This window comes from Trichoplusia ni, chromosome 5 (assembly GCF_003590095.1).
Source record: "Trichoplusia ni isolate ovarian cell line Hi5 chromosome 5, tn1, whole genome shotgun sequence".
Taxonomy (NCBI): domain Eukaryota; kingdom Metazoa; phylum Arthropoda; class Insecta; order Lepidoptera; family Noctuidae; genus Trichoplusia; species Trichoplusia ni.
This window is the reverse complement of record NC_039482.1, coordinates 98,923-115,828: the sequence shown is the minus strand read 5'-3', so window position 1 is coordinate 115,828 and position 16,906 is coordinate 98,923. Positions and strand designations below refer to the sequence as shown.

Genomic DNA, 16,906 nt, shown 5'->3' with positions numbered 1-16,906 from the left:
CATGCGTTTTATTTTCCTTTGCGTTGCGACCGGCTTTGTTTTTGTCGTTTTTGTGTACAATGCGAATGACGACATCTCTGCCCTTTCTAGCGAAGGTAAACCATCTTATTTTTTTCTAACAGAATTAATATTATTACTACCTATACTGCTGCTCTACTTTGGGCCTGAAGCGCTAACGCTGATTCACGTTCAAATTATAATAAAATTAATGGATTACTCGAACTGACTTAACAGTTATCAGTCACTTCACTCGCCGAAAAATTTCAGTTTTGTATTTTAGACCAATAAGGTTCAAGCAGTCTTTATAAATAAACAACACCCAAAGATCTTTAAAAACAAAACTTTTCAGTAGCGAGACCTTTTCTTTATTTCAAAGACAACCCAAACGCCGCGCTTGTGCGCTAATGCATTATAGTGACACTAAAACGCACAAGCGCTAATAATAATTATTGATCACTTTAGGAGTATATGTCTGAATATGTAAGATGTTACTTTTTATACGAATGCCTATAGTAAGAGCAACGTATTCTCAGGTATTTACCAGAGTAGAGCAGCAACGCGATTCCAGTAAGTATTATATGATATTGTATCGTTACGTTTTATTTTGTCGTAGGCGAATGCTGTTTGACAGTGCAAGGATAAGTAATGGTGATTAAACAAGTGATATGGACACTCATTTCCCAGCTGGTATTTCGGGAAGTGTTTCACCGTGTTATCCTTACTTGATACGTAATGACACAATTTTAAGAGTAGTTTAGTTACTTTTAGTACTCGTTAACAAAGTTTTCCAGATGTATGCAATTTTAATTATGAATTAAATTAATTTTTCCACAAAAATAATTATATTGACACGTAACTTTTGTACTCGTAACATTTTTTTCACTGGGCCTGCACTTAATGTGCTGCGGTTTTTCCTATTATGAGCCCTTAATGTCCCACTACAGGACAGGTCACTCCTACCCCTTTCACCTATTTCCGGCAATGCCCATTTGGATCTAGTTCTGCGCAAATAAGTCGAGTTAGTTGTGTTCTCATAGGTCAGAGCTCTTCGCAATGATTCAATGTTCTATTTAGGATCCATTTCATAGTTTAGCAAAGTATTGCCAATGCAGAATTTTCTAGATTTCTGACACACGTACGGTTTTTTTTTAATTTAAATTATAAACAAATTTGCAATTTAGTAAGAAATAGTAATAATACGAATTCGCCGCGGTTTCTCATACATACAAAAGAACTTTGTATGTTGTCTGATAACCGCGGCGGAACTCGGAATCCACTTCTTCCAAGAAGCAAATAGCAAGCCAATAGGCTACACGGACTCATTATAAGTTTGCGAATTTCATTTAACCAACGCATTCGACGATGTTTTCTTAATTTTGGTGTGTTTATAATATATATCATTTTTGGTAAGAATATTATGAAAAACACAATTTTTTTCACAATGTTGTTTTTTGTTTTTGGATTTTATGCTACATTCGTACACTACGAACGGTATCGATATCGATCCACCCCATAGGCTGCCAGTCTCTATACCATGTTAGATCTGTATCAACAGAGATACATCATCGCCGGTAATATATTGCATTTGACACTTTATTTCTCGCCTCATCTAAATTATCTTTACTGTGAAGAATTTCACTTGTAACAGGCTTCGATGTCAAATCTATAACTTGAAACCCCGGACCCCCTTTACTTCCCGTTATTTATCAAGACTAAAATAAGCCAAATCGCTTCAGCTGTTCTCGAGTTTTAGCGAGACTAACGAACAGCAATTCATTTTTTTATGCAAGGAAAAGAAAGCAAGAAGAAGAATAGTGTAACACTTATCACTTACCTATTTAAACCTCCTTTTTAGTGTGTAATGTACAAGTGTCGGAACAGGCTGAGCCATGATGTATCAGGCTTTTTCGTGAAGCTGTTATTGAAACAGTACTCAAAATATGTGGATTAACTAGCTGGAGTCCGCAATTGCTCTGATCAGGATTATTAGAAGCTTATAATAGCGTGGCCTAGAACAGAACTAGTACTATGACATACCGCATAAGCGATAGTATTACTACCAAATGGGCATTCTTGTACTTGCTTGATATTTTCGACGATTCACACAATATATCTATAAATTGTACTCATGGATCAGTCTTATGCATAAGCCGTGCCCAAAATACTTTTATAAAAATGTATTTAGCAGTTTTTAAAATTTGTGCAATTAATTGTGAGGTTAAGAAAAACAAATTGATATATACCAAAGTGTGTTTTAATTTAGTGTCTACCTTTGCTGCCGAAGTGACCCACTTCTAATAACAATATTTATTTATTATTTCATGTTGTGTTGCCCTTGCAAGCCCATTGTAAAGTTACCTTTATGATACAAGTTTTTTTAGTACAGTTATTGTATTTGGAAGATTTTTTTTTACAATCGATATATATTAATAAAAGCATGTATAACATTAACAAAATACATTTATGATTATAAGGAAATTCAATTAAAATTAATTTTCATTTCAAGTATCAGATGCTAGTAGACATTAGCGAGCTTAAAAATATATTTACAGATTATTCCATAATTACATTTCTGATTGTAGTTTGGTGATAGTTATTATATAACACATGTAAAATTAAATATAGTCAACAATTAATTGTATAACATTATAACTTGGAAACAGCTTTTAAATACAGTTTATCGACGGTATTTCTTTAGCTAGTATTTGTGAAGTATATACGAAGTTTAATAAGACACAGTTCAAGTCTATCGTTCAGGTATACCATCAGCGTTGTACACTGGATATCGTAATGATTATATAAAGTGTGTTTATCTGGTCGTGTTGAGTTATTCGTTCTTCATATCACTTAATCTTGACACGAGAGGGAAGCGAACGATGCGTAGTTGATTGGCATAGTCACAGACTATCGCATCCTTCAATGGTAATATTTGTCGCACGAAGATACATCCGTCGCTCTGCCCTGGAATATGATAATCCATTTAGCCTGTGTAAATAACTACGAGCCCATGTTCTGTACAAAGCACAAACTACTATCCCTACAAACTTAATAAATAATTTATTTCTGAGGTCCGGTGTATTTTTATAGATCACAAAATTGTTTTTTTTTCTAAATTTTGTGCTTTTATAATAAATCGACTTCGGAATATGGCGAGAAACAATATAGCGGTATAAAGCCATAGGCCGTGTTGAGGACAGTAGGGTACAGCCAGTTGCCGAATGTGAACAGGCTGTGATCTTTTGATTAAAAACTGCAGTTTCCCTACAAAACGCTTTTAAGAGTAGATAAAACATAATACTACAAAGGTCGACAAATACTAGTTTAAAGCTTATGTAATGTTCAAAATATAGGAAATTTAATGTAAAGCAGTTCTTACCCAAGAGAACTCGGCGTATGACGTCACCACTGCTAAGGTCGTACGCGGTGAGCCCGCTGCGGTCACCCATCACAAGCATCGTGTGCGTTAGCGGCAGCATGCGGCTCATATAGTTCAAGCCCTGCACAAATACGGAGCTTTAAAACAAGGCATTTGTAATATTTGTATGCACTGAACAATAAGCAACATTTTCAAAAACTACTAGTTGGCCTAGCAAAGGATATATATAGAGACCACACCTTAAATTCGGTGTTAACCAAGGATGTCTAACCGCAGGCAATTTATTTTTGAATTTATCTTTTTTTATTTTTATTGTCTTACTAATTGGATAGATTGGTAGAAATTAATGTTTTCTTAAAAAAGTTGTTAATTATCATGGGCAAAAGTATAATTTGAAATATGACTGGAACTTTCCGTTAAAAGTCATACAATTCGGTTGTACTTACTATGTGAATAGAGTTCAGCATGTGTCCTTGGAAGCGGTCCCAGATGCACAGTCGTTCGTCCGCGCCGGCAGACACTACATACGACGCAGTGTACGCGAGTGACGTCACAGCCCCGTCGTGAGCCTGCATGCTGTATAGGCAAGCACCTGAAATCGAAACAATATATATATTTTTGACAAAAACACCTTTTGGAAACTGAGTGAAATATTTACCACTAACGACCCGCCCCGGATTCGCACGGAAGCAATGCTAATACACGCTACAATATTTCTTTAACGTTCTTTATTTTGATAAGCATTCATACCATCGTTATGAAACAACTTTGGAATAAACCTTTGAAAGAAAAATTTTATATGTATTTATTTTGATAAGGATAAGTACCATCTCAACAAAAACAGCTTCGCAAAAATGTTTTGTTTTATAATAAAATTAATAGCCAAAAGAGTGGTTATGGTGAGTGAACCTTAAAGATAAACATATTATTATGCTCTCACGGACTTTTTTGTAGATCTTTTTATGGTGTACAATATTGTAGAACATTATTTTGATGTAAGTCGTAGGGTTAAACCAGCGTTTGCGATGAAAGTATAAAATAAATTGGTAACAGAAGTGGTTATTGTGCGTGAACCTTAAAAGGTAGACATATCATGTCTGAGTTATTATGTTATTTCGTTGAAACATATGTGAAAGAAACAATAAAAAAAATATTCTAAATAGGTTTCCGAAGTAGCACATTCGAACGTCACAAAATAAATCTAAGGCCATAGGAAAAGATGATACCGTAAGTTAAACTGACGTTTTGATACGTTTTACCATCTTTGACGCGTTTTTTTTTTCAGCTTAATACCGTACCCTTTTGCTATATTATCCTGGTAGATGCCCAATTTTTTTTTCAAATCGCACTTTTTTTTTCAAAAAGCCATATTTAACTCACCAGTATGTAAATCCCATACGCATAATAATCCATCTTGCGACCCACTGCCAGCAATAGTGGGTGTCGCATGGTCAATAAAACAACTCGTTATTGGCCCACAATGACCATGCAACGTGAACAGTGGATTTAAATCTGCACTGGAGAAAACCTACAAAATATAAACATGGTTTATTAAAATTTTCATCACCCAGGTAGAATGTTTTTTTAACTTTACGTTATAGTAATTTGAGCGATATTTAAACTGTTGGAGACTGTCCTTGTAAACTAAAAGTTCAAGTGTGTAAATTTTATGATTTTGCTACATTAATTTGATTTAGTATTATTCTATTCATCTATGTTCTTAATATTATTGTTTATGTAAGCAAATAAATCTGACCTTGAGAACATGATCCTGGCCACCGGTAAGTATGCGCCCTCCTTCAGAATGCATCTCAGTGATGGGCTGCTGGTGAGGTCGACACTGTGCTATCCTGACGCATACCACTTCTGGAACCACGAAATGAGCCTATTACATTTTTAGTTAGTCTAAAGCCTTGGACAACGTCACTCGCATTGGATTACAAAAAGGGTAGAAATCTTAACACCTAAGGGAACGAAAATTTATTTCAACAGGTGATGTGGTGGTGCTGTCCACAGGCTTATTTTTAAATAGTTATGATAGTCCTTATTTGTTTCTTTTTTATAGCCTTTAGGACCACGAACAAAAGTTGATAATTTGACATTTAATTCAATTTGCCAGCTTTTCAGATGATTGATCGAAAGTTATAAGTTAAGTTGCGTATCTTATGTAAGCTAAAATATTATAAGGACGATCCTGAGAACGTTTAGCCGAAATCAGTCTGTGGATTTCGGCTAAACCGCTAGAGTAAGCAGCCGGCGGGTGAAAAGGAGTGATGTTTATTTTTTTTATTTTTTCTTTGACTTCCGAACATGTTACTAAGTGGCCCATTTTGAAATAAACGTTTTTCTTATTTTAACGCTGACCGATCGTTCACTTATATAAGACGGATAGCCGTAGTCATTTTACTGGTCGAAAAAAATCCGAATGTCCTACAAGTACATTTAAAGCTTTAGAGCTGCTTAGCTTTAATGATATAATTTGAATTCGTTTACCTTCTCCATCACTTATATCAGACTCGTATGAGAAACTCATTCTGGCTCGCATCGACTCGTCATCCGGTGTGTGAGCCTTTCGCAGAGAGCCCGTAGAACCCGTGCGTTTGTGCGCTGAAAAATAATATTAAAATCAAATTACCACTCCACTTCGTGATCACGGTAATTACATCTTTGACGAAACGACAATCCGTGTTGTAATACATACAATCTGTGCTGAAGTGTATTCATTAGGTTATCAGCCTGAAGTAACGTAGGGGACTATTCCTCGAAAAATAATAACTTTTTCGCATTTAAGAATAGAAAAAAGACTATATTATATGAAAACAAAACAAGTAACAGCCTTAAAGAAAGTATAAACATAGAATAACGGGTTTGTGTCAATTGGTATTACAAGAGCTAAAAGAGAGGTTAAGTTTACTTCTCCTGTGTGCGGTGCTGAATTGCCAGTCGACGTGTGCGCCCGAGGCGGCGTTGTAGGCGTCAAGTCGCAGCAGCGTGAGGTGTCCGGCCAGCGAGGCCACGCAGACGCGGCGCGCGCCCGCTAACGAGCGCACGTGTGTCGCGCCCGCCGCCACGCATCCGCCGCGAGCCTCCACGCTCCACCACACGCACTACACACACACATATTTCTACTACATATGAGTTGGTAAACTTCAAACGTGGCCATCTCCAATAGTCTTTAAAAAATGTTCAAAACGCACAATAAAGCACATAAATGATTAAATAAATAAATAAAGCCTGTTAAATAAAAATAGTCCATAATATTAACAATAGCCAACCTAGACTGTTAGTCCAGGCTCTGACGGCTATATAATTAATACTTGGCCTTTTTTTTGTTGTAGCGGGCTCTCCTCATGTACACCCGCCCTCTCGGGGGAGAGGACGTGTAGTTTCAGACTCTTACTGACTAAACCTAACCAAACCAAATGTCTATCAGATGTCTAGCACTCATCATACAACCTTTGCTTAGTTTGAGACTAGAAGGCGTTTTCGAAAGTTGTGAAATATTATGTAATATAATTTATATATTTTTTATTTATTTCCCACATATGAAATAATGTAGTTACCAATATCATAATTCGTTATACGTAATATGTCCTCTTTTACATCATTTGACAACAGATTTTTGGACTATGACACTGGTAATAACTGGCAACTAAATGGAAAGTTAGTAATTCATTCAAATGTATCAAAATACCTTTTCGTTATCATAAGATCCACAAAAAAACAACGGTTTCGCAATACTTACCATAAGTTTCCCAGTACTGGCCTCCCAGAACTCGAGGCGGCCGTCGGCACAACCCAGTATGATGAGGTCGTTACAAAAGTCCATGCACCACACAGGAGATTCTTTGACAGCTTTACCTCTCCAGTCCAAGTTACTCACATTCTCATGACTCACATCCTCCATTGAGCGTCCATGACGTCCATGATCACTTAACGTCTTACTACTATTACTATGCGTATTTACAGAATTTTCACTAGAATTAAACACGAATATGTCTTCATCACTTTTATCACTATTCTTAACACTATCGTCTATATGATTACTGCTAATGTTTAAATTACTTGTATCCACATTTTCTTTAGCTTCATAACAATTATATAGAACGTCTTGTTGGTCGCCGCAATATAAATTTCTGTGAACAAAGTTGTTGGGGTATTATCATATGCTTTGTCTAATGTTCAAAGGAATCAAAATAGAAACTCGAGTGATTTTAGGGACGATTGCAAGCAATTTGCAGTATATCTGACAGGTTTGTACGAACTTCGTTGCGGGTTTAAACCCCAAGATATTTGTACTGTAATCGCCATTAAGCATGTTTAATGCTCATTCTATACCTACACGTTATGAGACCCTATAGCAGGACAATATTACAATACATTAATATGGTTAGAGTGCTATTGAGGAGCTCGTGGCTAAGCTATAACCACATAAGTGATTCGATCACAGGTTAAGCTATGCTTGACGCGGTAGGTCCGTAGATGCGTGATCATCTTTGTCATAACGAGTTCCTCCGTGTTTCGGAAGGCACGTTAAATTGTGGGTCCCGGCTGTTATTCCTACATCTTTGACAGTCGTTACAGGTAGTCAGAAGCTTGAAAAGTCTGACAGCCAGTCTAACCAAGGCGTATCGTGTTGCCCAGGTAACTGGGTTGAGGAGGTCAGATAGGCAGTTGCTCCTTGTAAAATACTGGTACTTATCTGAAACCGGTTGGACTGGTAGCCGACCCCAACATTGCTGGGCAAAGGCTAGGCCGATGATGATGATGGTTAGAATGCTATTATCATAACACTTCAGACTTATATTATAAATGTGAAAGGCTACTTTTAACCGACTTCGCTAATGTTGTGACCGACAACCAAGTAGACGCAGCTGCCAACACAGCTAGTAAGTAAAATGAGTAAATCTTGTATTAATGAGTATACCTGTAGTTCTTAGCGAAGTCATATTTGGTAGTTTCTGCCGCGGAGAGGTGCGGCGGCGAGTCGCGCGCCACTGAACGAAACCGAAGCCCACTGAGGTACGTGCTGAGCCCTTTACGTAGCCGATGCACATTCTGCAAACATTAGATTATGAACGTTCTAATTATCTACGCGGAGACGAAACTTTGTGTAATTAATATATATACTTTATCTGATAAACCTGATGGAACAGCTAGTCCCATAAAATCGTTTTTCGGTCACTATCTAAAATGTCAATTATAGGTGAAAGTGTCAATTATGGTTATGAAACATCCTAATAATCATCATGTATTTTCTAGGAAAACGCCTATAGTTATGCACTATGGCTATAATAACCAATTTTTACACAAGTAAAGTACACACATACATACACAATACACGGAATACTTATAATTCTAGATAAAATGTTCAATGAAAACATCTAACAACAATTATTTATTAAAAAAAAAATGAACAGTGCTCTTACCTCGTTGGAGCGCGGGGATGACTGAGGGCTGTGGTTCACTATAATCAAATAAATAATTCAACATTTATTGATTCATAAATGGGTGTCAGAGGAATGACGACTTCGAAGATGCTGGCAAAAGGAACAGTGGTGTAACGATCAGCTAACTAAGCAAAGGTAAGTAAGCTTATGGGAGAATGGCCAGACTAGGCAGTACATAGAGAAGTGTAAAGGTCTATGGGGGAGACTTTTGGCCAGCAGTGGTACATTGTTAGGTTCAATAATCCTACAGTTAGGCTATGTTTCCAACAAGAAGTAAATTGCTTGTTTAATTGAACTCTGTACAAGGGTAGGTTACTTAATCTATTAGAAAATGACACAGATATGTCATCTACGCAAATCCTGGTGGAAATAAAACCTAAAATGCAATGAATTCAAACACCTTACATCGCTAATGTTGAAGTATCGTACTTAATAAAAACTGAAATTTTCTAGACCTGTAACTTGTATCTCTCCCTCTTTTACTCTCTCACAAGTAAATAGAGATATCTGGATACGATAGTAACAATGGTTATGTTTATACAATTTAAAATGATTAATATAAAACGAAACATGATCTCACCTTCTCGAACTTCATAAGTTAAATTATGTTTCTTAGAGACTTTATCGTACAATTCCTTTTGTAATTTGAAGAATCTGTAACAAGTGAAACAGTTATTAATATATTATACAAAAGTATATTAATCGAAGAGGAATTGGGATATAAAAAACGTAAACACAAATCAAGATGGAAACATAAAAAGTAAAAAGAAACAACATTAAATTACATTTTGGCCATTATTGGCGTAATTTAACGACATTTAGGGCCGATTTTTCAACCGTCAGATAACTTTTATCTGACGAATATGTTTGACGTTTTGACAGCGTTTGTCTAGAAAATATTTTAACGGCCATATTTATTCCCCAGATAGAAGTTAACTGATAATTGCCTTTAATGAACTTGAAATATAAGTATAATTAAAAAAAGTAAGATAATATTAAGCAGCTGGTATTTATTTAAGGTCAATTAAGGAGTATTATTCAGTAAGGGACACATCGAGACAAGCAGTCGTTTTTTAAAGACGGATGAATTACTCAACTCACAGACAATATGGATCTTGTGCGTTTAGATATGAGTATCCAAGTTCACAATCAATTTCTAAATACGTTTTAAGTCCTACACAATATTGAAATTGCGGGGCTTTTTTAATGGTAACAGCTTAAAGCCTTCATTAAGGATGAATTTACGAACATGTGATCCTATGACTACCGACGGTGTATTGAAGACAGTTTTAACGGTAAATTTTGTTTAGCGAGTCTTTATTGCTTTTTTGATCTATTCTTAGATGTAGGAACTGTACTTACGCCCCCCTATCGATGTTAGTAATAATCTCTCCGTTTTGCGAGTCCCATACTTTGATGTTGCCTTGTAGACAGGAACTCACAACCTTCTCTCCATCTGTTACCAAACACTCCACCTCCTGGCTGTGTCCCGACACCACGAGAGGTACCGCCTCCATCACCAACTAGAATGATAGACATAACTTGATAGACACCGCATAAGGAACATTTAACAGCGGTGAAAGCCGTTGGGTCTTCTTGGATGCAGGTGGCAATGAACCGGTCGCGCTGGAGAACGAACGGAGAGGCCTTTGTCCAGCAGTGGACAGCTACAGGCTGAGATGATGATGATGATGGAACGTTTTATTTTTGCTAGATTTCACCGAAGACGCGCTAGGTACAATTTGAGTGGTTGGTTCAAGGTCACGTTAAATGCAATACCTTCTTATATACCAGGACTACCAGGGCTATATCTGGGTGCTGCTTTATATTATATGCAAGGCCATGTATTTTTGGTGCACGTAAGCTACTATCTATTCAGCATCTATCAGTCGTATTTGAGATAGTGTAGGTTAGCTAAGTATCGTTCTTGCTTACTGCTTTTTATGTTTGTATGCATAGTTTGTGCATTTATACTAATTCACGCATACAGTATTTTTCAGCCTAAAAAAAATCAAAGTGACCTTCTATTAAATGTATGTACCTGTACAGCTGGTTGCTTCGCCACAATCTTTCTGTACTCCTCGTCATCATTCCAAGAAGCGCGCCACTCCGCATAGTGACGCGAACACACACATCTGTACAACATAAATCAATTAACATGTTAGTTAACAATATGGGCTTCATAAAAAACGCCTGAAAGAAACGTTACTACCTATTAGATATAGATAGATTTAGTGTTTACCTGTATAGTACAACCATCATGTAGGCGATAACAGCTACGCTTATGGTGCAGAGTATGGCTAGGAGAAGGATTTCCATCGGTGTCGTAGGGTATATCGGCAGGTCCGAGCCTTTGCCCCACTGGTGCGGAGGGCCCTTTCCCTCGATGATTTCAAAATCTGCCCAAAGACAACATACTCAAAACCAAGTGTCAAAAAAAGTAAAAACTATTTAGAACAGTTTAAATTTGATGACACAGAAATCCACAAAGCGCTTTGTTTTTGTAGTTGTATTAAGACTGTACTTAGCAGAACTGCAATTGCAGTTGAAACTCTAAACTTGTCCAAGGTGGTCCGACACGAGTTAAAGCGTGCATATTAAATGTATCAATGACCGTGGTCTAGACAAACTGTGATAGAGGGGGGTGTTTGAGAAGAGAGGGCTGTTATTGTTATGATGTGAGATGTGTTACCGGGGAGCATATCGATGGGGTCTAACGCTGCTGCTAGGGCCTGCCAGCGTAGCGGCGGCGGGTCGCGCTCGTCCGGGTTGCGCACACCGGCCGCCAGCTCGGGGCCCACGCGGTGGCTGACGAGCACTGGCGGCAACACGGCCACGTGCCGCCCCGCGACTGACTCGTTGTAGTGCGATAATATAGCCGACCAGTGGTGCGATGATAACCTGAATAGAATTTATAGAGAGGCTCATCAAACAACATAGCGGTGCTTAAAATTAGTACTGAGAGGAAGCGCTACAGTTTACAGGAAAGCTACAGTGGCGTCATTGCTTGCAATGCTCCTGTCAGCAACTAAAATAAAGAGAGAGTCCTAGTGTCACTGTGTTTGGACCTTTAGTTTTCAGACAGTATTTTTCTTTTTCTTCTTATCATTAAAGACATTTTTTAACTTTCGTGAGGCTCTTGCATGATTTTTTAATACCAGCCATTGCACCAGCGAACAAAAACAAATAAGTCACTTTCATTTATGAATACGAAAGCATCTATGCCTGGTAGGTTTACAAACAAAATGACGAGTTGGATGTTTTTAAAAATAAATTTTATATTACTAAATCTTAAGACACACGCCGGTTATATAATAATATAAGATATCCGTCTGTGCTTAGTATAACATATATGCTGTTAAAATTTTATTAATATCTCACCTCGACCAGGGGCGCGAGTGCGGCAAATGTTTAAGCATAATGGTGTCATTAGCATCGACGACAGTTTTCTCGGTTTCGATATCCAGAAGCGGCGGGAACACGAGCGGGTTTCTATCGGTGTTATTGTAAAATATGTACGTCGATTGTTTCGGCTCTGACTTCTCCACACCTCTCCTGTTGACGTCGGCATCAGGCTTGTCTATGTTGCTTATGAAGTAGTCCACGACCCCGGAGTTGTATACTATCATGGAGATCCAGACCAGCATCCACACCATGAAGGCGCGCTGGAAGAAGCGCGTCCTCGCCCACATGTTCACCAAGCGAATACGCTTCGGCACCCTGTGATCTTGGTGACCCGGACTAGAATTCCTTTTCGCCACCACATCTGTCGGACTGTTATGCGCTAAACCATTAAGCCTCGGGTGAGATTTAGACTTTGTCATTCTTTGAGGTGAAAAGCTGTTTTCCTCCACATAGTTTTTGCTAAACCTCCAATTTAATGCGTTATTGGCGTTAAAATATTCTTTTAGGTGCAATTTATTGTTTTGTTCTTGAAAATATTCCATACGGCGAACATCAACACCGAGTATTGTTGCAAAAAATGCCATTTGTATAAAGTAATCAGAAATTAAACTAACTATCATAAAAATGGAAAACTCTTGGATAAATGGGACAAACGTGAAGAAGCTGACAGTTAATATCGTTATTTCAATGAGCAGATTCTTGGTGATGGACCACCCTTCTTTGCTGAGCCCCTGCGCGAGACGGATCTTGACGTCAAGTCGGGAATCAGTAGACGTAACACTCTTGGTCAACACTAATACATTCTCCAAGCCTACTATAATAACTAAATAAGGAAATATTTCTTTGCCTTGTAAGCTCAGAGAAAATCCAAAATACAAGCAGATACCCATAGACATGGCTAGACTGCCACCAATCGTGAGAACTGCACAGGCCGCCAGACCGAGTTTGGATCTTATGAATTCTATCTTTCTCACAGAAAAGTATACGTAGAGGAAAAGTCCGACAAATGTTATAGTTAGTGGAACTAATTCTCTGTAGTTAAACTGTCCCGGATAATAAACCAACGTGAACTCATTGACGTGGGTGTACGGCGTCTCTTGGTATAACGGATACATCTCCCTTAACTTCTTTGTCAGAGACGAGATAAATCTGTAAAAATTAATATATAAATTTTAATAAAATATATTTAAGCTCAACCCAAAATTAAATATTAAAGCATTCTCATCTGTAACTCAACAATATAGTGCTCATATTTAAAAGATGCTTACACTTGTGATAGTTGCTCAATCATTATTTACTTGGGAGGAGCTCCGGCAGTGGGACAGTTATGTAATATTTTAAGATAATATTTTAATACAAATCATGAGCCATATACTGAATATGGGATCAGCGACACATCGGTCACTGTGGAAGTAAATTTTTAAACATAACAATTAATTTAGATGTTGAAGTTGCTTAACCTTTGGTCTGGTTGTTGATAGAAGATGGTGACTGCGTACTGCAAGACACGTGGCCGAGCTCGCAGCGGATACCTTTTGATGCCCGTCTCTCGGAGCTGCATACCGAACGCCATTTCTGATATTGAAGCTTTGGCTTTTTGAATATTCTAAAAACAATGTTATACCAGTTACATACAGTTCATTGACTGTAAAATATAAATAAAGTAAGAATTATTAAATTATTTGAAATTTATTTTTGAAATTAAATTTTATTGGGAAATAAATACTAAACCCAACGAGCGCGACGTGTCGCGGGTTCGATCCTCGAGTAGAACAAGTCTTTGTGTGATCCTCAAACGCTTGTCCTGCGTCTGAGTGTCTTGTGCATGTGACTTAAATGCTTATAAAACCACCCGCGACAATATTTTTGTGAAATAATCTTCGCTCGAAGCATAGGTAGGCCAGAATTGGATAAAGTAGTAGTATTCAGAAGTAGTAAATGTATTATTGTTTAGCGGTGGTTTCCTACAAGCATTACGACACATAACTTCGTAATGTGCGTTTGGATGTAAAGCAATATGTAACACGTTTATGAACCGGCTATTCAGTAACTAGTCATACCTGATAGTTATAGACGGTGTTTACAATATTTGCATCGAGTGAAAATGACTGTAGATTTTGTTGCCAAAGGTTCGCGGGTGATAGCATCAAGCAGCTGTACTCAGGCAGAACGCGTTCCATGCTAGCTTTACTGTCTCTGCGTTTAATGCCCCCGATTTGGTAGCAATGTTGCAGTAGAGTGCTTTTTCTGCAACAAATATTACCACACCAATAAAAACTTAGCAAAAAATCACAGACCAAAAATTTTTTGATTTTCAATTCAGATTTCGTCAATCCAAAATATTAGTTACGTATTTGGGCATAGCACTAAGGTATTCAAGCAGAATACTTGTAGAAAGCGATAATTTACTAAAATTATTTTTTCTATCTGGCCCACTGTGTCCCACTGCTGGGCAAAGGCCTCCCCCAAACCCTTTCACGAATCTCTGTACTGGGCCGCATGGAACTCAGCTATAAACAATATTCATTAAAAATATCTCGCCCATTAGCCTAATGTTCAATGAATTAGTTCAATTAATATTCAAATTATTATTTTTGTCTTGTTAAACTCTTTTACAGCACAGCAGTTTTAAACAGTACTCAAGTATTACAATAATGACTTTATTTTGCAATTGCTACACAAAGATGAAAGAAAATGAAAGGTTGTCGCTCAGGCTAGACATAAGCTGCAATTGACACACTTTTTATAAATGCACATGGCTTTTGGTAAGGCGAAAGTCAACATTCGCAATAGCAATATTTGTTTTTGTAATACCATGATATTTCAAATGTAATATTGCATAAAAGTATTATAAGCTATTCATCTTTTTAGTTTACAAGTCCCAAAATTTCTCAAAGCGTATTTTGGTTGGTTGGTGTGTATTCATTATATAAAAATACAGTTCATTGAGAAATTGAAAAGCTTTTATAATAAAATTTTACTCATTATGTTCAAATTAATAATACACAAACTGTGGAATGATTGTATTTAAACAAGTTTAGGCAGTGTTGATTCTCATTTGATTTATCATATTACGCTTGGCTTATTATATATTAATGATATGTCTGAACAAATCCTCAATTTGCAGTGAGCATGCAGTAACATGTAGTACTTAATTGTTACAAGCACGAAAGCTTCTTACATACTAAGTATTTCTGTATTTTCAAAGTTTTACACAAGTTCATCTAGATATGAAGGGACTCAGATTAGTTAGAATCTAGTGCACAATGAAAATTTGCATTTTTTTTGGCTATAACTGTACAAATACTCACGTTTCAGGATCTTCATGGTTCCTTATAGTTTCTAACAAACGAAATACTTCTTGTAAAGGTGCTCTAAATGCATCCCACATTTTTAAATTGTTATTCCAAGGAGATACACCTGAAATTGATTAATCATTTATTTATGATATAAAAAAAGAACAATTTAGTTTAGACAACATTGAAGTTGAATTGATTTTTAGACGGCCTGGAACTTACTTAGTTCAGCTTTCAAATTCTGATTCTTTTAAAAATAAACTATTTTTTTTTCATTTACCTACAACATTAGTGTTAGCCTTCAGAAATAATGGGATGACTAATAGAATTTGCAAGTTTATTATGGTTTATGGGTCAGTTATTGTAAACGAATATTGTTATTTTCTGAGACATTACAGCAGGCATAATAATAATCTTCATAAAATTGCTATCACAACATCATATAATAAATCCACTCTTTTTAAGGTTAGCTTCAAGTTGTAATTATGTGTTTAGTGACTTATCAATGATAGAGTTGACACTTCCTTAAAACAATCAGATAAGAACATAATCACTTTGGATTTTTATTTACCTATTTTCATAATAATCTGTTGGACATACAACAGGGGCTTGTCCTTTGCCCAAATATATGGAAGTTTTTGTGTTTCATTGAACAGGATATCTATATGTGATGATGTTTCTGTAAAAATAAATAATTACATTATTAGAAATAATATCTTTTTCGAGATCGATAATAACAACACCCTTTATTTAGTCGTGTATTTATTACCTAGTATACATTTGTTTTGACTGCAGTCTTTGGAGGAAGCAAAGATATCATTTTCATGTAGCGGTAATGTTACAACCGTTGGTATGTTCCCAGGTAAAGGCACATTCAAAAGCGGATAACTGCAAAAAATAGACAAGTCAGCAAGGCAACTACTCAGAATACTTGCTTCCCGTGCATTAATATTACTCACCAACAAAGTAATAAGACTGATAATACTAATGTGACGGCTGTTATGGGATAAGACGAACAAAACAGGCCGTAAGTGTAATATATTTGCGCCACCCTCTCAGGCAGAGTGGTCCCTGCCATCGTTGTCACTCAAAACTCGCTGATAGTAAGAGAAATTGCGTTTACTAATCTCAAGAACATCGCACGAGCGTTCGTCGTCACTTGCAAATTTCAAAACGTTGTTTACATGCGAGTATTTTAGCAAAGGAGCATTTATTGCGGTCGATCGCGTGTGCTGTAGTAATAGTCACGAATGCTATGGTATTTCGCATCATGCACGAGCATGCCGCTATTAACACTGTACACTTATTACCAATTATTAGGTATTACATCAACCAAAGCAACCACGCAATTTTGACAGTTTACTTTGCTACTGCCATTG

At 36.9% G+C, this 16,906-nt stretch overlaps 1 protein-coding gene across 1 annotated transcript; it reads right to left on the bottom strand.

The window, feature by feature from the left end:
- Positions 1-2,236: 2,236 nt before the first annotated feature.
- Positions 2,237-16,906, bottom strand: LOC113493911 (sterol regulatory element-binding protein cleavage-activating protein). Its single transcript, XM_026871943.1, has 22 exons — positions 16,487-16,906; positions 16,297-16,415; positions 16,099-16,206; positions 15,543-15,651; positions 14,292-14,478; positions 13,692-13,837; positions 12,208-13,380; positions 11,519-11,727; positions 11,069-11,225; positions 10,868-10,961; positions 10,189-10,349; positions 9,407-9,480; positions 8,806-8,843; positions 8,304-8,434; positions 7,122-7,512; positions 6,291-6,483; positions 5,870-5,983; positions 5,133-5,242; positions 4,757-4,904; positions 3,823-3,968; positions 3,377-3,497; positions 2,237-2,961 (listed from the first exon to the last, which is right to left on the bottom strand). The coding sequence occupies exons 1-22, from the start codon at positions 16,603-16,605 to the stop codon at positions 2,828-2,830; spliced, it is 4,182 nt and encodes a 1,393-aa protein (XP_026727744.1). The 5' UTR covers positions 16,606-16,906; the 3' UTR covers positions 2,237-2,827.